Source organism: Triticum urartu, chromosome 4, assembly GCF_003073215.2.
Source record: "Triticum urartu cultivar G1812 chromosome 4, Tu2.1, whole genome shotgun sequence".
Classification (NCBI taxonomy): domain Eukaryota; kingdom Viridiplantae; phylum Streptophyta; class Magnoliopsida; order Poales; family Poaceae; genus Triticum; species Triticum urartu.
In genome coordinates this window covers 506,257,428-506,279,528 of record NC_053025.1, presented here as the reverse complement: position 1 = coordinate 506,279,528, position 22,101 = coordinate 506,257,428, and the positions used below count along the sequence as shown (strand labels likewise).

Genomic DNA, 22,101 nt, shown 5'->3' with positions numbered 1-22,101 from the left:
ACCACCTATAGGTTCTGTATTACAGGCCAATCCTACTCCACTAGTACCAATAGGCGGCATAGGGGAAAAAGCACAACACCTAGGAATAGGAATCAACAACACAAAAACTTTCTGAGAAATTACCCAGCAAGAAAACGTATGCGCGTGGGCGCAACGGATTTCGCTCCCGTGCGCTCATCCCTTGCTTGTTCTTTCGGACTAGCACTCTTTCCCTCTCTTTGAAGTAGATTTCTCAGCTCCACGAGTCAAACGAAATAAGGCGAAAGGCCCACTACTTCTTCATTCATGGCTTATTGATTTGATTGATCCCCCTTTCGTATTCATTCGACCTGAGGTGAGGTTGGAACAAGAGTTTTCATAAAAAGAATGGTTCTTTTATGCAATTATGAACGGGCAGGCCTCTTGTGGATTCCTCCAACTCTATGAATGAAGGGGGGAGTATGAGGAAGGCCGATTTTCTTTCTATATGAAGATGAAAAAAGGATCCGGGTCAAACATTTCTTACTTTTGTTGAGTATGACTGAATGAGGAAGAGCTCCTTATGTGGTATCACTTTACCACCATCTGAAATGCGCGAAACTCCGATTGGTGGAAGCCAGTCCATGAAGATTCTCCCTTCTCTTACGTGAAATTCCCCTCTTTCGGTAAGCATCCAGTATCTCAGCAAATGAACATTTCTCTAAGCTTATCCTGTAGCTTATACGTCGTTTGAAAGCTGCTCCAAGGATCCAACGAATAGCTAAGGTTTGTTGACGATCCCTGGCTACAATCCCAGGAACATCATAAATAGTACCTGCGACTCCTACTTTGACCACTTCGCATATTGGCTTTATATTATCTACGGCGTCAACCATAAGTTTTATTACATCGCGTTCAGTTCGAGCTAGGCGGTGAAAAGTTTTATAAACAATAGCACGAACTCTCGTTCTTTTACCATCGATCATGCGAAAGTTTACCAATTTCTTGATCAATTCTTTTTGCTCACCATCAAAGTCCCCCATATAGCTGAGAATTTCCGAGCAATTGGAAGCCGCTTTCGATGACGAGGCCGATAAATTGATATTACGCGATCGTTACTGTCCATCTTTTTCAGCTCTGCTCCCGAAAAGAGAAAGGAAAGGAGACTGATCTTGACGTCGGCGTTGGTTTTTCCAACGAAACGAATATTTTTAGAACGGAACTTCACACTCAACAATTAGAAACCTAACTAGATCAACAGCGCCATTCTCGAATGTTTGACATATCTTCCAAAACCAATCTTAAGGATAGGATCATTTAAATGATCGAGATCACGAATCACACCTTTCTGCTAAGCTCCGGCTAAAGCGATTGTAGCAGCACCGGCACCTATTGATTTAGCTCCTTCTAACATGTCGAGTCGCGACATGACATTGTTTCACGAACTTCCATGACAAAATGCTAGTTGCCTCGTAACGCATACACTGGAGCGTTTGTCCCATCGACGAAGGCCGCTATACGCGTTTTCTGAAGAGCAACATTCTCTTATAACCAAACATCGCAAAGACAGAAAGGAGTATCCTGAACGTAAGGCCAATGGCTAGCATACTTCGCTGAACACTCACGATATTCAGCTAAAGCTGGATGCATATTAGATTAGATTATATTCTATTATATCTTGCCTTGGTAGAGCGAAACTTTGAACCCAACACAAGCAACTCTCCCGGTTTAGCGATATTGATGGGTTCCAGCCTCATTCCACTAGCCCTAAAAGCATTCTAAATATATAAAAGAGGGGGAATGGATTCTACAAGAAAAGGCGGGCAAAGGTAGTTCAGGGGTCAATTCTTGGAGCATAGCTCATTTCTAAGTCCCCAACCCATCTCGTGCTCGTGCTGTACGCGATCGAATCTTGCGGCCGGATAGAGCAATGGAATCACCGAGTCGTATGAAAAGAGGGCTCTTCTTTTTAATCTTAACACAAAGGCTAGCTCCCCTGGGGGTTGTCATATTACAATCATTTGTATTACTTTCCTACCAATCCTGAACTAGCTATGACCCTTATAGCGAGCCTCGCTTTACCGTTTCAGATAGAAACATATGGCGCTCCTAAAGTCGATTGGATACTTTCTTTTTTATTGAATTAAGCTAAGCCGTGGACTTTCTCACGTGAAGAACTCCTTCTTATGAGCTCATGGACTTGATCAATGCTAGTTCAAGTTCACGTCATATTAGGAAATTAGTTCATTAATTCGTTTATTTGCCAACGAAGAAGCCTTGCGCTACTCGGAAAGTACTGACTAGAGGGGGGGCGTGTGGATCCACAGTCCTAGCCATTCTCACAACGGGATAATAAAGCGAACAAAGACCATGAGAAGAGATTACAACATCCAGAACGAAGCCTGTCAAGCCAACCTTCCCTCACTGCGAAAATGCAACATCCGGCGTACTCATTGGCTTTGACCTCAGATTCATTACTTGCTAGAGAAGTAGTTTACATAACTGTCACAGCTCCAATGCGATAATCTTGTTAATCAGCAAAGTAGCTAGCCTAAATAAGGAGTTTACAATCGCTTGACTATAAAGTAAAGAGCGGCTAATGGGAGATTGCTTGAGTAGGCTCAGTAAGGGATTACCCGCGGGCAGGGTGAAAGAGCTTTCATTAATAGTATGAACTGGTGGATCAGCAAGATAGCTAGAGCTCCTTAAAGGAAAGCAAAATCCAATTCTATATTATATCAAACTATAAAGCAAAGATGAGGAAGCTGCGCCTTTACTCGCTCGAATTAGAGGAAAAAGGGGATATGCAGCAGTAACAGCTTTTCTTTCAATAGTAAGCAGGAAATGCGAATAAGAGAAGGGTAGAAGAAGCGATCCGCGCATTTCCTTATTTCACAACGGATTTGACTCGTTAGAGAAATCATTTCTTAGGTATGCTACATTCTTTGAAGAAAGAGTAGGTTCTGCTATTTAAGACTTAGAGGAAGTGATTTCCGGGAACTAGCAGACCAAGCCAATCAACAAGGAAAGCCTGTCAAGCAAGGAAGCCACCAAGCAAACCTTTAATAAGCATCTCTAGCGCAGTCACTTCTCTATAGAAAGAAAAAACCTGCAGTCAAGACTAGTCACATTAGTGAAACAAGTGATTCGCTGACATTCAATTCAAATAGAAAGAGTAGTCACAGCTGCGACAAGTTGCTCTAAGAGGAAGGAGTTGACTTACTTTCAATTCCTAATACAGCAAGAGCGGATTTTTTTCATGTAGCATTTCTACCCCTATAGGATTTCCCATCTTAACCGAGAATGGGTGCCCACCTTGTACGTACCGAGAATGGGTGCAGCCCACCCCATCTAAAGTAGCCTGAAATTCGTTCCTCTACAATCCAGAGCAGTCCGAACATGTACCGCGATCTGGACGGACAAAGAATGCCGTACACTTGAGTGACCCCCTTTTCTGTGACCACCACCAAATTCAAAAGAAGAGGTGAGATCACCCTGAAAAAATCCTTTGTAGCTCTTAAAATATGGGCCAACCTCTCCATTAATATTGATACTCACTGCACCTCCTTCTACCACTTGTTTAATCCAACCTCTCCACTTCTCACTAAAGAAAACCCTTTTTAAGCAAAACCTCTTGTAGAAAATCCCAATTCACCCTGTCATATGCTTTTTCAAAGTCTAGCTTTAGTATGACCCCCTCTTGTTTAGTCCTCCTAAGCTCATGAAACACCTCATGGATAGTGACCACCCCATCTAAAATATTTCCGTTTTTCATAAATGCCGTCTGACTCTTACTCACCACCTTATCTGCAACTCTCTCAAGCCTATTTGTCAGTACTTTAGTCACAATTTTCTAACAAACATAATATAAACATATTGGCCGATATTGCTTGATAGTTGCAGCATCTTTCGTTTTAGGAATCAGAGTAACCACCCCATAATTAAGTCTTCTAAGTTGCAACTCCTCAGCATGCGGGCTATCAAGCATTCTTTTGACCATCTCTTTAACCATCTCCCAAAAATGTTTCTAAAAGATTACTGGTAAGCCATCTGGGCCAGGAGCTGTATTGGTTTTCATCTCTTTAACTACTAACTCTATTTCCTCCATAGTGAAAGGCTTAGTCAACTCTTCATTGTCTAGTTCTGATAGCATGTGCTCTGTTGACCAAGGGGCTTCCACCAAGAGATATGTCCCCCCTGTCCTCTGAACCAAATAGTCTCTTATAGTAACTAGAAATGTGTTCTTGCAACTCTTTCTCATCTTGTATAACATTTCCTTCATGTTCCAAAGAAGCAATATTACATTTTATGTGTCTTCCATTGGCAGCACTATGGAAGAATGAAGTATTTGCATCTCCCTCAAGTAACCACTGACAAACTGACTGACAATGTGGACTGCATGAGCAATGTCAGGCCGGGTCACAGTGAGGTACACAAGGCTGCCTACAAGATGACGATAGCGAGTGGTATCCCTCAAGAGGAGTACCATCACTAGGGCGCAATTGGAGATGGAGCTCCATGGGTGTAGCGGCAGTGTGTGTATCAGTAAGACCTGAGCGTGAGATCAAATCCTGAGTATAGCGATGCTGAGAGAGATAGTAACCATCATTAGTTTGATCAACCTCAATTCCCAGAAAATAACTGAGAGAAAATCAATCTGACATCTTGAATTGCTCACTCAACTTTTTCTTCACAAAAGCAATGTACTTCTGATCATCTCCAGTGATCAACATATCATCAACATAGAGAAGAAGCAAGGTACGACCGCGGTCAGATGTATGAGTGAAAAGTGCAGGGTCATGCTCACTAGAAGAGAAACCAGCAGCTTGAACCACAGAGCTGAACCGCTCAAACCAAGCACGAGGTGGTTGCTTTTTTCCCATAGAGGGCCTTTCGAAGGCGACAAACATGACCATCAGGAACTTCAATACCCAGAGGTGGCTGCATATAGAAAAAACTCATGTAGATCACCATGAAGGAAAGCATTTTTTACATCCATTTGAGAGATTTGCCAAGATCGAGCTGCAGCCACAGCAATCAGAGTACGAACAGAAATTGAAACAACGCAACCGTACTATCTATTTACGAGAATTTGATTGCTGACAACACGACAACATCACGCTTCTCTTTCTTATTCTTATTTATATAACTGTCACTTTACCGGGCCGGAAAAGTGACACCGTCACGTCTCAGGGTCGTATGCCTGGAACAAGAAGGGTCGTCGTACAATTTCGGCGATTACAAAAAAAGAAGGAGGCGAGCTCCCTATCCCTCTTTGTCTTTCCACTTCCCTCGTTCAGGAACAAACACTTCGCCAAATTCTTTTGAGTCCCGGCCCGGTTTTTCCCCACTAACCAATTACGTTACGACCACTGAACAAACTTGGTTGACGAACATGGTTTATGCGCCGCTAATCTAGCGGCTTGTCGAGCATTTGACAAACTCACACCATCCATTTCAAATGGGATTTGTCCCGTGGACACACGAGCAATCCAACCCGTCGGATTTCCTTTTCCTCTTCCCATTCGAACTTCTGCGGGTTTCCCCGTAATAGGAAGATCTGCGAGAACTCTTACCCATATCTTACAATTTCTTCGGAATTGTCCGCTCATAGCACGATGGAATTGTCCGATTGTAGCCCGACGCGCTGCTTCAATGGCTCGATATGAAAGACGACCAGCTCTACAACTTTTGGTGCCATATCTTCCAAAACCAAGTTGTGTACCATCCGGTTCGCGACCCCTACTACATCTGCATTTAAAATATTTACTATATTTCGTACGTTTCGGATATAGCACGTCCCTTCTTATTTTGACTATATGAGATCCGCACTTTGACACCTGAAATTCCGTTACGAGTAGATACTTCCGCAGGAGCATAATCGATTTTCTGGTTAAATACATTACAAGATGTTTTTCCATACTTTCCGCATTCAGTTCTAGCTATTTCCGCACCCCCTAATCGACCAGAACAACAAATACGTATCCCCTCCACCCCTTTTGGCATTATTAATGGAATATCCTTCACTATTTTACTAAAAATGGAACGAAATGAGATTGGATTGTTCCTCAGTTGAAAAGAGATGTCTTGAGCAATCAGAGAAGCACTTTGATAAACAGATTTGATCTTTACCGACTCAATTAAGGTATTAGTGTTTGTTCTATTAGACAAAAAAGATCGCATTTTTAGCACTTCGTTCAAATCAGAGTTGTACCCGTACGGAATTATCCTCTTTCTCAGTATGATCTCTATCATCATCTCTATTCCCTTTATCAATTTTCCTATCCTACCTAGGTCTATGAATTTCTCTATCAATTCCATTACCTTATCCTTACCCATGAGGTTCCTACATTTGATCCTAAATTGAGCTAGGAGTTGTTTCCGGGCATACTCAAAAAAAGGGTTATTATACACCCCAACCCCATCCCTTGGAAAAAAGAAGGTAGCACCGAAGAAAGGAAAGAGCGATATGGTGGTTTTTGTTGTTCCCGCGAAGCGAAGATCATTCGCTTGGCGAATGAAGTGGATCAACCTCTTTTTGGCTCGGGCCAAACACTTTTTATCGCTGGTAGAGCTTTCTAAAAAAAAAGCGATGCGAGAGCGTATTCTCTTATCTAAGCTTCCTCCCTTCGCTCCCCCCATCGTAGATGGTTCAGCCACACCCGGTGCCACGAAATGATTGAGAACTAGGACGGGGTCGAAATGCATTTTATTCTTAGTATTAAAAAAGTATTGCATGACCGAATAATTCAAGGAGGGGCGCACAGCGGGGAGGGTCCTTTTTAGTAGATGACTCGTCGGGCCGTCAGAGCGGGACTTCTTTGGTAAAAATAACTGGATTCTATTCCTTTTTAGTAAGGAGGCGGCATTTCCCATAAGGAAAGGTATGTCATTTACAACCCCGGCGTATTGAGGCCGCTTGAAGGCCCCGCTCACCCGAAGTGATTTATCCAAATTCTTCTTTCTCGATGGTGATCGGTCATGGTATCCATAACGTTGCATCTTTTTCGGCCAAATCCGGATTTCGTTTTGCTTCTCCCGGTCGATCGACTCGACTCTTTTCCCTGCCCCCCTGGGCCTCTCACTTCGTTTCGTTCTTCCTCTGTACCCTCGCTTGAATGAAGACACCCGATCGGCCCGACTTTCCCAAATGTCGGCCACCAGCCCTTTTCCTGTAGTACGGGTCTTGATTTCTTGTCTTGTTTCGTTTTAGTCGTGGTGATCGCCCGGAAGAAAGAAATGAATGAATGTCCTTTTGGGAAAATGTAGAATAATACACCTACCGAGACGAAAGCCAAGGGCGAGTTTCGTAGGTGGACGTATCGAACTAAAATAAGATCTAAGATTGACATCTTGATACAATGATTTACCATAATAATAAATAGAGTCAATGGTGACAGAGCCGTGGGAAGAGCCGCTTCTTTTTTGCGGCGGGGGCTTCCATTCACCAGCGCAGACTACATACACGTGCTCTCTGAACCGTGCTAGATAGTCACCCATCACACGGCTCTCAAACCCAACCTGTGGTGGATCCCGGGGGACAAAGCAAAGTCAAAGCGCTTGATCCTTTGCCCCATACTTTGAGATCTTCCTCCCCGCCGAATCAAGCAGCAACGCAGCTCGTGATAGGCTTAGCTTAAGCCGCTAACGTTCGGTTCGGATAAGTAAAGTCCCTTCGGTCGGTTCGCTCAGGCGGTCTTCCCTTATTTTCCCTAACGTCCAGAGTTGTTCTGGTTTGAGAAAGGAGCACGCCAAGTCCACTAGGGGCACCCTGAATGAATAAGAAATGGACAGCTGAGGTCAGGCTTGCGTGAAAAAAGAAGATAATAAGTTAGATGTACACACCTGAGGTTGGTAAGAACTGAGGGACAATGCCCCCCTCACTGGGCCCATCAGCGAAAGCAACTGCTACTTAATCGTAGGTTTGCTTTCGTGCAAGGCCCCCGCTGCTGGAACAGGCGGTTGTCATTTTCAAGTAAACGCCCCGCCCCCTTTCTTTGCCCGCCGGCCGCCTAGCTCGTTATTCTTTGAGATCTGGATAGAGTCTCGCTTCGGGGCGGGGAAGCATGGATTCGATAGATCTATCGAATCCATGCTGCAAGCAGCAAGCGTAGGCTAAAAAGGCAATAGTCTAACGTTGGGGTAGGGAACGCAAAACAACCGGGGGCCCCGGGGTCAGTACAAAAGTACTATATTCTTTCCACTTACTTTCATTGGCTAGCTGCCTTTTGTAGCGCGCGTACTCTGATCCTCTTCTACGAATCTACAACTCTCTTTACTGAGAGACTTCATCTATATCCCTCAAAGTGGAATTTGGATTCCCATTTATTTTTTGAATGACAGCTTCAACTAGGCTCCACCTTAGAGAGGGTTTTCGGTTTGAATCAAGATAGGGTCAGGGGCGCGTCGGAACGGTAGCTGCTTAGTCTCATCCGAGAGTCCAATCTCTTTGTACTGTGCTTGCTTTTGTGTCTTTGAATAAAAAAGAAAGAAGGGGGTCGATTTAGGCTCCTTCCCTTCCACTGCATAGCTGCGCTATCAGGTACTACGAGCCCTCTGCCCCACGCATCTAACCAGCTTGCGTGGTTCACCGGTTCCACCAAAAACTCTCATTTGTTGAAGCGGGGCATAGTGTGGCATCGAGCGAGAAAGGTCTCTTTTTTGGTTTATTCACTGATCTGAAATGAAACTTAGCACTTGTTTTTTATTAATTCCTGGGGCTAGGCATTCGCAGAATCAGTCTATCCGAACCGCAGACGCACTTTTCAGATCAGTGACGGCCTCTCCAGTAGAGCTGGGCGCCGGGGCCCTGGATGCGCTAGTGATCGGCACATTAGGGGAGTACTTTCCCGGGTTTCTCGGCCTGGTATCCTTATCCTCGTGTTCATGATATCTACATTCAACTGTGCCCTAGAGAAACGGTCGAAGCACGCCCGCCCCGTGTGCGTCTTTCACGACATGCTCTGGTCTCGGGTTTCTTCCTATGGTCTTCTAGCGTTAGAAGAAGTCGTGTCCATCCCGGACATCTGCAACGTCCTCTCACGCCTTTTTTGGGGGGACAAACAAAGATCAGGAAAAGACAGACCGTACCCATTCAGTGACTTTCGCGGTCGCCCTCGCTGTAAAGACTTGGATCTGAACTACGATTCAAATCAAGTCTTACTGAAATTGGATTTCCTTTTCGGGCCATATGTCGCTTATACTTTACTTTTCCCCCTTTCCGCCATTTCCTTTATTTGTTCGATAGGGTCTTCGTTTTATTCTAATTTGAAACCCATTGTCGTTCACAGTTTCCTTGTCGACGCGAAGGGGCCAGCAGCCCCCAAACCAAAGTCTGAGATCAGAACTCATACCGCGGTTGTGGCTTGAAGGCCGCATGCAAGTTCTTCAATATTTAGAGAGTATGTGTTAGTACGAGATCGCTATCAACTTATTTCATCTTTCTCGATGATTAGGACAAAATTGTATCCCTTAGGAACCGTACATGCACCTTTGTTTGGATGCCGATCGAATATTGTTACATACGAAATACTTGAAGGCCACACGCAATTGATCACCTACATTTTATGCTCCCACCCTTTTGTAGAAAAAGCCTCTGCCTCTGGGGAAGTGCTCACATCAACTCCAATTTGGATGGAGCTTCTCGATGGGTTAGAGCGTTTGCGAACCAAAAAGGGGAAAAACCCATCCTCCAAAGTAGTGAAGTGAGCTAGTACAATAAGACAATAGGTCTCATGGGCCAAGCCTGCTATCAGGCAGTGAGTGGGAATCAATCCTGAAAGAGAGAAGGTCTAGTGCTCTCAGAAAATATTTGATTCGCCGAAAAATTGGCTTTATTAGACCAATCCATGTTCAGAAGCCTTCCATCAAAAGTCAGTGGTCTAGGCCGCTTTCCTTGACTTTGAGTTGGATCTCATTCTTCTTCCCGGCACAAAAAGAGGGTAGACTTCATCCGAGACACATGGGTTCTTTTGCTTCCTTCAAAGAACTCATCTTTGAGCCTCTAAAAAGAAGGGCATAGTATCCCAGCCACCTAGACCACCTAAAAGGAAGGAATTGGTCTTTAGCTTTGAGTGATCCAATCATTGGTGAATGGGTTCAGTAAGGTAGAAGGAAAGGGCCCCTCCCAACCTGGGAAATTCACAGCAGGAAAGACTGGCGCCGATCAGCGAAAGCGAACCCTTCAATACATCGCGTTCAGCCCTCCCTCAAAATCCCATTTCTTTTATTGAGGAATCACTCTTGATCCTCTAAAGGCTCTTCTCCGTCTATAACTCAAAGTCCATCTGTCTCTCGTGGAAGCGCTTTAGAGTGCCTAGAAGATCCAGCAAACGGGGGTGCCAATGTTGTCCCAAGACCAGATCATGGTAGGTAGCTGCTTTAAAGAGGTTGGGAGACAGACTGGTGAACAATCTTCTTCTTGTTTTCTCCGACCTAGAGCACTCTTTTTTTCAATCGTACGAAGAAACTCCGTGAAAAACCCTGCTATCACTCCTATGAGACGGCTAACTCCCAACTCCCGATACATTCTTTAGAGTCGACCAAAGGACTAGTTGGTTTGGACATAGTTTCTTTGTTCCTGTGTTTCTGTTTTGCTCTCCCCCTTTTTTCACTTAGTTTAGTTGGAATGGAAAGAGAACTTCCTTCAGTTTTTCTTTTTTTTTGTTTCCTGGTTCGGTCTCTTCGAGTGGAATAAGTGGGTCCTTCTTCTTTTTCCTGACTGATGAAGGTTGAAACTGAAGATCAAATCAAGCGGAGTCTGGATTCCTATGTTCGTACCAACTCAAATGATTGATGAATTGGATCTTGAGTATGCTCACTTCGCTACTCAGCAAGGGTGAAAGAATGACAAAGAGACTGACATCACAGAGGATGGGAAGGACCCAATCGCCTGCCTCTTTCTTGGTCCACCCCCCCCCTGGTGGGTACTTTATAGCTCACAACACGAGATAGGCAGATATGTGACATAGAAAAATTGCTTTCATTGACAACAAGACTCTCTTCCTGATTGGGATTGGTCTGTGCAGGATCTCCTTCCCTATGAGACTCTTGCTTCCCTTTGAAAGAGGCAGACCCCTACTTCAATTGTCATCTGACGACTCTTCCCCAGCTGTGGACTCAGACCTCTCACAACCAAAAAAAAGAAAATCAAAATCAAACGAATCCGAATATAACCAATCTATCGCCTTTGATGACTCGTTGACAGCCTCCTCAACCCAAGTCTTCCATCTCCTGCTCCAGACATCGGCGCTTGCCCGCGCCAGTCCATGAAAGGTGGATGAAGGTGAGTTTGACTACGAACTCGAGGATGCTGGGAACGATCTCTTTTCGGGGAATCACTCCCGTCGAGAGGCCCTCTTCCTCCCTTTTTCTGAATCTGGGAGAGAGGCAAAAGAGAAGTCCAGAGAGACCTCGACTCTTTCAGGGAAAGGAGGGAGATCGAATGCGAGATGGAGTCCCTGCCGAATGGAATGGACATCCTTGGGGACAGCTGTGTAAGACTTTAATTTACCATAAAATTGGACGGAAAAACTACTAAAAAGATCACAAGAAACCCAGCTCAAAGTGAATGGAGAGAGAACCCCTGCGCCTTGGAAGGATCTGAAGCTGTTCGGACACTCATAGACAAGTGAACTCCAATCCAGGATCCCTCGAAAAGTGAAGTGAACTAGCCAGGTAGAACAGTCAGGTTAGGAAAAGAGTCTTTCATGTCAAGGTGAACATAGACAGACAAGGTTAGTTTGTTTTCCTTAATTCTCAGAGAAAAGACTCGTTGCTGGAACCGAGAGCACTGGCGATTGCTTTCTTTCTGACCTTCAGCCGAGAAATTCCATACCTTCCACCGACTTCTTTTGTGTGTGGCCAGAACGTGATGCTTTCCAATGCCGAGTACTTTTCTTAACAATGTATGAAGCCCGTAAAACCGAAATCGATCCAAATCCACGACCTTGACGATCGAGGAAAAAGGGTATGTATTATTATGGTGTGAGCCTTCTTTCTTTTTGGCCTTAGATTATCATAAGCGAGGAATGGTGCGTGCTAGCCTTCAGACTATACTTTATTGTAGGGAAAGGGAAAAAATGGAGAATATCTTTAAGAACCCTAGAAAGAATTTCACTTGGAGCAACAGGGGTCAGGTCACACTATATCAATATCATAATTCTCTTTTTTTTAATTGATACTGATTAGCCGTAAATCAATTTGATTTTGTTATGCCATTAAGGAAACATTATTTGGGATACAATACCCATTTTAGAACCGTTCACTACTAACAAATAGAAAATATCAAAATAACAAATAATAACTAATAATATAGTTAATGGTTCCAATTTTTCCTCAATTTGGCAGTCTGTGACTGGAAATCCTTTCTCTTTTCAATAGAAAGAGAAGGTATTTAAGCAATGTGTGTTTTGAGATACAATCAATCGAAGAGAATAAAACTGGGTCCAATAAAAAACAGGAATGAATTTATTAAAAGGGATTGGAAAGGGATAAGTACAAAGGGATTCAACGATCTAAAAAAAATCAAAAAGGGTTTAATAATCCCCTCCTACGAATAAAAATTAGTAAAATAATGTGGATGAATAAGATTTTGCTCGATTTTGGATCGGATTTGGCGGCATGGCCAAGCGGTAAGGCAGGGGACTGCAAATCCTTTATCCCCAGTTCAAATCTGGGTGTCGCCTGACCAAAAAAATACTTAGGATTTCTTATTGTACTGATTGAACTCGACAAATTCTTGCAAAGAACTAGGCCTGTCGATACTGGATTTTACCATAGTTCTAGTTCTAAAAAAGACTGTCAATTTCTTCTTAAAAATAGGGCTCTGGCAGGGTTCTGGGTAGTGGCCCAAACCGATACCAATAGGGATGAGGGATATATACTTATGAATTTCATAATTGATTCTATTCCGCAATTCATAACTACGAAAGTAAGAGGTCGGAAATCTTGGTATCCAAAGGTCCCTAAAGGACATTCCTTTTTTGCTCCTAGGATTGAAGAAGAGATTATACGAAAGACTATCAAGACTTCCTAATTATCTGACACTACCTACACTAAAGTAAGGTCTACTGACTCTGTCTGGAATTAGATTGGATAGGCTGATGGGAAATTTAGGAGTTGTGGAAAGAAGAGACTTTCTTTCCATACTTACGAGAGACTCCGAGTACTCAAACATTCAATCAGGATGGTCGGTTAGCTCTTATCTTTTAGAATAACTTAGTAAAAAAAAAGTAAAAGTAATAAATAAAATGAATCTCCTAACTCGGTAGCCCATGAGGTTCCAATGGTTAGTTTTGGATTTTTTCAGGCAAGAAAGCAAAGAAGAAGGGAGGATTCTCTATTACCAACTTCCCCCATTGTCCTGTCCTCATTGGTCATTCATCTTTCCCGATCTAGTGCCATCGTTCTTCAAGGTGCCGGAGGGTTTGAAGCATACCTACTACCCCTCCCCTGAGCTTAGTTCAGAGTTGCCTCAGTGCGCTCGAGTAATAACTGGGAAAATCAAGGCTGGACAGGTCTTTGAGCCAACTTCAGGAAGAAATGCAAGTGAAAGAGAATTCTCTCGAGGGCGCAGGAGTCTTTTTCTGTCTTTCTTATTGGAAATCCAAATCGAAATGCCTCAACTTGATAAATTGACTTATTTCTCACAATTCTTTTGGTTATGTCTTCTCCTCTTTGTTGGAAGATGAGTACACATCGGGTAATCCGCCCACGAGAGCCCAATCACAAGAGGCTCATACAGAAAGCAATCAGCCCATAGCCCAATATCGAGACCACAGCCTATTATTCAAACCACAAAGGATCTGTCTTTCATCGTCCAATCTTCTCGATCGAACATATTGACATCAATACTCCTTTCCATGGCCATTCACGGCCCGCGAAGATCAACCACTCGTGCCCGAGATCACTATCCAATCAAAAACCAGACTTCCAAGATCCATCTCACTCAGACCCTTTTGAATGTAGTGGATAACAACGGAGTGGGGCTATCGAATTGATATGTATTCGAATCTTAGGAGCTGGTAATCACTGATATGCTCATATTGGTGACGTTATTGTTGTTGTAATCAAAGAAGCAGTGCCCAAAATGCCTCTAGAAAGATTAGACAGAAGTAAGACGAGCTGTAATTGTACGTACATGTAAAAACTCAAACGTGACAACGGTATGATAATACGATATGATGACGGTTGTCATTGATCAAGAAGGAAATCCAAAAGGAACTCGAGTTTTTGGTGCGATCGCTCGGGAATTGAGACTTATGAATTTCACTAAAAGAGTCTCATGAGCTCCTGAGGTATTAAAAATACTAGTAGTAGAGACTATGATATAGTAGGGTATCAGAATATAGATCAATTAGTAGATTGTGTCTGACGCATATACATGAAAAAAAGAATAATTAGATAATAATAAGAATAAGAATTCGAATCTTAATAAAAGGAAGGGTTCGAATAGCATCTACTAATATTACCGAAAACTTTGTGAAAATACTTCTACGAGAAGGTTTTATTGAAAACGTTCGAAAACCATAGGGAAAGTAACAAATCTTTCTTGGCACATGCCCCTGCTCCTGGTCTTCGAACTAGTCATTAATGGTCGGCAACATAGGTACCCTTTTTCGGTATGCGTTGCGAACACTTTCATTTTTAGCGTCTCATCTTCTCTGGAGAAGCTCAAATCGAACGGATAGAGCAGATGGTCCAACTACAGAACTTCTTCTTTTTCATTACTTCCATGGTCGTGCCCCGTGGCACGGCAACACCCGTACTATTGAAATGGTTCGTCAGTAGAGATGTTCCCACTGGTGCCTCTTCTTCCAATGGTACTATAATTCCTATTCCTATCCCTTTATTCCCTTTTTTGGTCTATCTACATTTAAGGAAATTCATACGCTCCATGGACAGAGCAAAAAGTGGAGTGTTGGTCAAAGCAAGCCGCCCTATTCTATTACCAGACAAAATGGAGAGAAGCTCATCCGCTAGAAATGCTTTATTTCGTTTCGTTCCCGTTCTTCATTTCCTTATTATCGAATCCATGGGGGACTTGTCATATTTAGAATCTTTCTGCGGTCTGCTCTGTTTACAATTCTTTCGTACTCTCTTCTCTTTACCACACGATAGGTCAGCGAAGCGTGAGCGGGCGCTCCGAAGTAAAGGCCAAACACTTTGGCCTAAGGGGAATGAGCAACAAAATGACAAGATGAGGTGCCTCGGGCACCCCCATATAGAAAGAAGGGTCGAAGGTTTTGGGCCTGTAGCTTCCCCCCCCCCTCGTCGAGTGGTGCTTGTTTGGGGGGTGTGCCACCAGAAAGCGGGCTTGAATCTCTCGCCTTACCAACGAGCCGACTGCTGATGGCTGTTGTCACGACTACTACAAAAAAGTGAAGATGAATCTTTCTATTTCACATGGAGGAGTGTGCATCTTTATGTTGGGTGTTCTTCTGTCGTGCGACCCGATGGCTTATGTGCGACCTGTGGCCCATGCCTCCTATTCTATTTGTTCAGGGCGGGCGGCGTGAACTCTGATTCGATCCGGGTATTCAATCCCGCCGCTGAGATGCTCAGTTGACTCCTTAACCTTGATAGGAAGATGGCTTATTCCAAAATTCATGCATAAGGGTAAGGAACTTTGGATGAATTAATGCGAATGGGTGTAAGCCTCACTGCTCGGAAACACCCAGTGCTGACCACACTGAGAGACACGAAAGCGCAGGTAATGCCAGTTGGCGAAGTGGCGTTAAGCATCCCTAGCGGTACGCAAAGAGAGGTCGTGATGATATCATCTACGTCCGTACCGCTCCTCGTGGAGTAGATCCCGCATCCAACCAACCCTTTTTTGACCAGGGAACGGGAGAATTCCCACTACCGCTGGCAGGCCAGCCGGGCCGTGAGCGCGGTGGGAACGGGCTTCCCAAAAAGCGAGCCCCGGCCCGGGTCAGCATAGAATGGGGGGACGGCCCTAATGTTGTGTTGGCCGGGTTGCGGGCAGATAAAAGCGGACGTGGGGACTCGGGTCGGGGCACAGCGTAACTAAGAGAGCCATTCCATTTAGGGCGAGACAGAATGGGCGGGCACAAGTGGTCTGGTGTCCGAGCCGATTGGTCAGACGACGACTACTGCACATATTATATTAGCCGCCTATCCCGGAATGGACTGGGATGGAATAGAAAGAACGCGAAGCAGCAAGCAAGGGATGAGTGCTTTGTTGCGCCTGCGCATACATTTTCTTGCTGGGTCGGTTTGTTTTTGGGGGGTGGGGCAATAAGCTTGCTTCTTCACAAGCATATCCCCGCCCCCTTTCCTGTCCGTCCCGACCGGCAGCAGTTGGGTCTCCCCATCTCTCCTCAACTTCCCCGGTCTTCGGCCCGAGCTGTATGAGGCAGAAACTCGTCCCACGTACGGTTCGGAGGCCGAGCCCCACCCCTGCAATAATGGTGCGGCTTAGGTCAACTAATACGAATAAGATACAGTTCACTCAACGATTGCCCTTGGGTCCCGAACTCCATATGGGGAAGGAACGTTGTTGTTTGCGAGGTCTCGATCATTTACATGGACCCACTTCTCATTCCATTTGTGGGAATTTGATGATTTATAAACCGTCCCCAACGAGTGAAAGGTTCATGTTTGAACATGATGAATCACTTTGTGCTGACCTGTTGCCCATAAACTTTCCTGCCTCATATGAGAATGGAAAACTGGAAGATTTTCTGCATCGGTGGATGAAGAATCACGAACATAAGAATTTCTGGTTTAGCATGTTCCCAGAAAGAAGATACTTTTTTTCCATTCGAGAAACGAGGAGCACGACTGAAGTGGCTATACATACAAATCCATTTACGGATCTATATGCTCCGATTGGAACTGGAAGTTCCAGAACTGGCGGCTGGTATACCACCATAATGAAATTGCCTTTTATTTTTAGTATTCGGATAGGATTTCTGTTGGCTTCATCGGGAGGCTCGCGTAGTTTGTTACGTCAACTCCAAAAGGATAAGTTGCATTAGAATCAAGAAAGTTTCATTCATAATTGCATAAAAGGAGTCAAAATAGTGGCTGCGGCGCGTCGAGGGTCAACCTTTGATATCGAATAACCTTTCGAGCCCTCCCCAATGGATCTCTATCCTCCTTTGAAACCAATAGAAGTTCACTGACCATCCCTGTCAAACATAACCCAAGGTAGGATCGAGAGGAGAAGAATAGGACTCTTGCTAGTATCATAACCTCTCGATGGGAGAATGAAACCATGGTACCTACCTCCCTCCCTTACTTGGTAATCTAAGAACCCTTCAGGGGGGGAGCAAGAGATCTTCCATACCAACATTTTGTTCGCCACCCCTGCTTCCTCCTCCACTTGAGCTTGTGCAGCAAATCTACTTTATGCTTAGGCCAGGTCCTGCAAGTAAAGAGAAGTAAATATTGGAAACATGGGTATCTAGTTTATTTTATTCAACGGCTGAGTAATTGAAATTCCTTGCTTCTTCAAGCAGGAGATCCCGAGTACCGGGTGTCGTCAGACTCCCATTCTATTACCTTTGTGCCAAGAGCACGTTAAGCTGCCTGGGCTGTTCCGCTACCGGCGTGTAAAGAAGCTCCGCCTAACGGCTAAACCAATGAATTTCTCTCCTTAAAGGAATCTACTTCCCTGACTGTCAACTACTCGCTTCTTCACCGGTATCACACCCGCGCCAGACTGAACAACAGAGTGAGAACCCAACCAAATACGATTCTTGTATTATCTTACCGAAATTCGGATCCATTTGGCTCCAAAGGAGCAAGCGCGGGAGTTCTAATAGGACTTTGAGACTCGAAAAATCCTTCGGGCTGCTGAGAACAGAGAGAAGTAGTTGCAGAGAGGTTTGATAGGGTTAGGCAGATGCCCCATTATTCGTAAACAAGAAGAAATCCAGATTAGTTTGATGGAGCTGTGGCTTAGCACAAGCATGGTGTCAATGTGGTTCCTCTCGACTAAACACTTAAACAATTGGATCCAGTAGGGTTCAATAGAGGTATGGTATCGGCAACCTTTTAGGGAGCGAGATTCTTTGGAATAAGATAGCTGCCCAGAGCTTGCGACGTACCTACCCCCTGGGCGTAGATAGAATTAGGTAAGATAAAAATCGATTGGAAAGTCCTAAATTAGACCAATTCAATTCCGTCTGCTAGAATAAGAAAAAAGTGCTTCCGAATTTCTCTCATCCTTTATAATGAGAATTTCTCTTTGTTCAGTAATAACTTAATCTTGCAATAAAACACTCTTGCTTGGAAGGTATGGTAAAGGTAAACTGTTTCTATTTTTTGATATAAAAAAGAGAGTGCTAAAGGAGTCATTCAGAAGTGAGTGAAGGGGCAAAGCTCATTTCTTTCATTCAGGAATGGACACTGGACCAGAATGAAATGTGGGAATATCGGGATTGGCAGATTTTTTATATTGAAATAAAAAGAAACTCAACACGACTAGTGAATTCAAATTAGAGTCACTTGCGGATTTCTTCAAATTGTTGTAGTGTAGTATTGTGGTTTTTCAGTAAAGACCCCGACCTATAAATATTCACAGCCCGGCTCATACGGGCGGACAATATTCACCCAGAGCCCCGTTGCGACCGCAATGCTGTTCTTGAAGGACCTTACCTTAGAGCAAAAAAAAGGGAATAGAAGTTAGGAAGACTACTGACGTAGGGCGGCGGGTGAGCTCAACCTCGAACCAAACAAGCAACGGATTGAGCAACTAGCGCGAAAGCCGTTGCGCGTTAGCGCATCCGTTTTCTTGCTCCATCGTTATTAGTTTCTATTCTCTCCCTGCACGAACCTCGGTCCAATCAATTTGTTTGGAATTGGGGTTAGGACCGGTTAGAACTCCCATTTCCCGATCGGAGGTTTGAGCTGCTATGGCAAGCTTTTTTTCCGAATAGTGGGTATGGGGAACCCACCGTACCAACACGATTGGCTGGTGTTGCTGATACCGGACCCGTTATAACCCCGATTGGAAGGGCAGGCCAGTCTGAGGCTCTGGGGATGCGAGGCCATTGAAAGTGAGTATCCCATATTCTATGACGGAGATAGAGCATTAATTGCAGTTTTCACCCCACCTTAACGACCGAGCGAGGGATGAAATCTTTCGACGACTAGGGAGGCGTCACCCGAGGCCGATTCCAGTGGATCACTATAGAATCTTCTAGAAGCAGGTTCTCCGGGCACTATGGTAGGACGTGGATCGATCATGACGAGAATGGACTTCTCCGTCATGTAATGGTTTAGAAGAGTCACGGTCCTGTTCCCCGCCGGGCTTTTTCCCTTCTCGACTAGACGAAGGAGATATTCATTCCATTCAGGCAGGTGAGGAAGGGCGGCGTCGGCTTGACCCTGTCTTCTCTCTTGGTCGGGTCGGAGGCTAAGTTTCTCATTCAGTGGTGAGGTGTTCATAGAAAGCAAGGCCTCGCCCAACGAGTGGCGGATTTGGTTTGGATGGGGTCTCGCTTGGACGCTTGGGAGATCCATAGATCTGGATAGAGTCTTTCTCGCTCAGTAAAGAAGAGTACGCGCGCTACGGCTTACGCAGTGGATCTTCGGGCAACCAACCCCGGCACATCCAATTCCGATCAACAACTTGGAGGTATGGCTGAGTGGCTTAAGGCATTGGTTTGCTAAATCGACATACAAGAAGATTGTATCATGGGTTCGAATCCCATTTCCTCCGGCACGGAAGTAGAACGGGCGGGCGAAATTACGTGAGAGAAAGAACCTCAGATTGATGGAGTCCGCCGTCGGACAGAATAGCTGCTTAGTGACTAGGAGCGGAGCGCCCCTTTCTTGTTCTTGGTGGCGTCTATAGCGAATAAGACCTTCCCGAACGAGGGTCGTCCAGTCCCTGGCCGGCTCTCGGTTCTTGAGCAAGCTCCTCCACTGCAGGTAGGATGCTCATAGATGAAGAAAAGAGACTTTAGGCAAGTGGTTCTGGTAGCTCAGCTGGTTAGAGCAAAACAAGCAACGGATTGAGCAACTAGCGCGAAAGCCGTTGCGCGTTAGCGCATCCGTTTTCTTGCTGGACTGCAAATCCTTTTTTTCTTGTTTCAGTGGGAAGAGCAAGGGGCATTGCCCTTGAAATCCTTCAGTGGTTCGAATCCACATCTGAGCGTCTTTTTTTCGGTATGCCGCTCCGCGAGCAAGGAGCGCCGCGAGGAGAGCGAGAGAACGAAGTGGGCTTTGGTGATGTCGGAATTTGCACCTATTTGTATCTATTTAGTGATCAGTCCGCTAGTTTCTTTGATTCCACTCGGTGTTCCTTTTCCATTTGCTTCCAATAGTTCGACCTATCCAGAAAAATTGTCGGCCTACGAATGTGGTTCCGATCCCTCCGGTGATGCCAGAAGTCGTTTCGATATACGATTTTATCCGGTTCCTATTTTATTTATTATCCCTGATCCGGAAGTCACCTTTTCTTTTCCTTGGGCAGTACCTCCTAACAAGATTGATCTGTTTGGATCTTGGTCCATGATGGCCTTTTTATTGATTTTGACAATTGGATCTCTCTATGACTGGAAAATGGGTGCTTCGGATCGGGAGTAACCTCTTTCGAAAAGGCAAAGCAGGGAAGGACATAGGAAAGAGGGATGCCTACAAAAAATCAATTGATTCGTCATGGTAGAGAAGAAAAACGGCGCACGGACCGTACTAGAGCTTCGGATCAATGTCCCCAGAAGCAAGGAGTATGCATGCGTGTTTCGACGAGAACACTGAAAAAACCTAATTCAGCTCTACGTAAGATAGCAAAAGTACGATTGAGCAATCGACATGATATATTTGCTCACATTCCAGGCGAAGGTCATAATTCGCAGGAACATTCTATAGTCTTAGTCAGAGGAGGTAGAGTGAAAGATTCGCCAGGTGTGAAATCCCATCGTATTCGAGGAGTCAAGGATTTGCTGGGAATTCCGGATCGTAGAAAGGGAAGATCTAAATATGGTGCAGAAAGACCTAAATCGAAATGAATGGAAGATGCCTCTGGAACTTTTTGGTTCTTTTTTGGGGGCGATATGGAAGCAGCTAGCTCCCTTTCCCTTATTACGTTACCATTTCTCTCCGCTATTCTTCGCTTAGAAGGGCTTGAGAACGAAATAAAAGTCAATCCTCTCACCAATGAAGCGCATAGGGATAGGATGCTCAAGCTCCTTGATGAGATTATTATCGATCCGAACGATCCACAGAATGCAGGGGTAATCCTTGCTTCCAGGATACGCGTCGAGATTAATAAAATCGTGGACGATATCGATCCGTATTGGCTAACCGACCTTTCCTCTAATATAAGCGCGCTTTCTGAAGCAGTGCATGGAGGGGTGGAATGGGATCATCGGGTCGAATATCGCCGTCAGGCTTTGGCGGATTTGCAAGAATTTGGTGCAAATGGTTTGGTCTTTAAAAGGGCTGTGAGGGACGTGTGGCCTTCGTCGATGGGAAATCCATCGTATGCGTTACAAATCCACTAGCATTTTGTTCGTGAAAGAATGTTCTTGTTTTTCGTTGGAAAAACCAACGCCGATCTAAAACTAAGTCTCCCTTTCTCTTTTGTTTGGGAGCAGAGCTGAAAAAGATGGGGAATCACGATGGATCCTTTTTTTTCCCGGATTCAATGGACGGCATGCTTGTGGAATTTGACCCAGCGTCGTCATACCCAAATTCTGTCAATGGGCCGGCTATGAGCGTAGAAAGTGTGAGTTCTAATTTAATGGAGTTGGAAGAAGAAATAAATTCCCCTCCTCCCCCTAATCCAAACCCTTATTCTCAGATTCCTTATTTCGTTGCTGCTAATGCAAATATAGATTACTTTTCTCAAATGCAGATGTATTATCAAATGCAGATGTATTTTTTATTTCATTTCACTTATTTTAGCGGCCAGCCGCTTTTGCCTTTTCCGTGGGTACCGATGTATGTGCATTTTTTGATGTCTTTTTATATGCGCTTTTGGAATTTTCCCATCTAAGCAAACTATTTTGCGCCATTTGATCTTTAATTGAACTAGACTGGTATAAGCTCCGTATTGAATTGAAAAACTATTTCAGGCTCCGTATTGTATTTAGAAACTATTTCAGGCTCCGTATTGAATTGAAAAACTATTTCAGGCTCCGTATTGAAAACTCGAATTGGATTTTG

At 44.5% G+C, this 22,101-nt stretch overlaps 4 protein-coding genes, 1 non-coding gene and 1 pseudogene across 5 annotated transcripts; 4 read left to right on the top strand and 2 right to left on the bottom strand.

The window, feature by feature from the left end:
* Positions 1-539: 539 nt before the first annotated feature.
* On the bottom strand, positions 540-4,556 carry LOC125552320 (ribosomal protein S7, mitochondrial). Its single transcript, XM_048715827.1, has one exon. It carries the CDS (start codon positions 999-1,001, stop codon positions 555-557), a length of 447 nt encoding a protein of 148 aa, XP_048571784.1. The 5' UTR covers positions 1,002-4,556; the 3' UTR covers positions 540-554.
* Positions 4,557-5,065: 509 nt separating this feature from the next.
* LOC125552319 (ribosomal protein S3, mitochondrial) lies at positions 5,066-7,050 on the bottom strand. The gene has a single exon (XM_048715826.1). The coding sequence runs from the start codon at positions 6,958-6,960 to the stop codon at positions 5,728-5,730; it is 1,233 nt and encodes a 410-aa protein (XP_048571783.1). The 5' UTR covers positions 6,961-7,050; the 3' UTR covers positions 5,066-5,727.
* Positions 7,051-12,573: 5,523 nt separating this feature from the next.
* Positions 12,574-12,644, top strand: TRNAC-GCA. Its single transcript has one exon. It is a non-coding gene; the product is annotated as a tRNA-Cys (tRNA).
* Positions 12,645-13,623: 979 nt separating this feature from the next.
* On the top strand, positions 13,624-16,961 carry LOC125552318 (annotated as a pseudogene).
* Positions 16,962-19,542: 2,581 nt separating this feature from the next.
* Positions 19,543-20,520, top strand: LOC125554005 (NADH-ubiquinone oxidoreductase chain 3-like). The gene has a single exon (XM_048717633.1). The coding sequence runs from the start codon at positions 20,164-20,166 to the stop codon at positions 20,518-20,520; it is 357 nt and encodes a 118-aa protein (XP_048573590.1). The 5' UTR covers positions 19,543-20,163.
* A 44-nt stretch (positions 20,521-20,564) lies between these two features.
* On the top strand, positions 20,565-20,983 carry LOC125552317 (ribosomal protein S12, mitochondrial-like). Its single transcript, XM_048715825.1, has one exon. It carries the CDS (start codon positions 20,565-20,567, stop codon positions 20,940-20,942), a length of 378 nt encoding a protein of 125 aa, XP_048571782.1. The 3' UTR covers positions 20,943-20,983.
* The last annotated feature ends 1,118 nt before the right edge of the window (positions 20,984-22,101 follow it).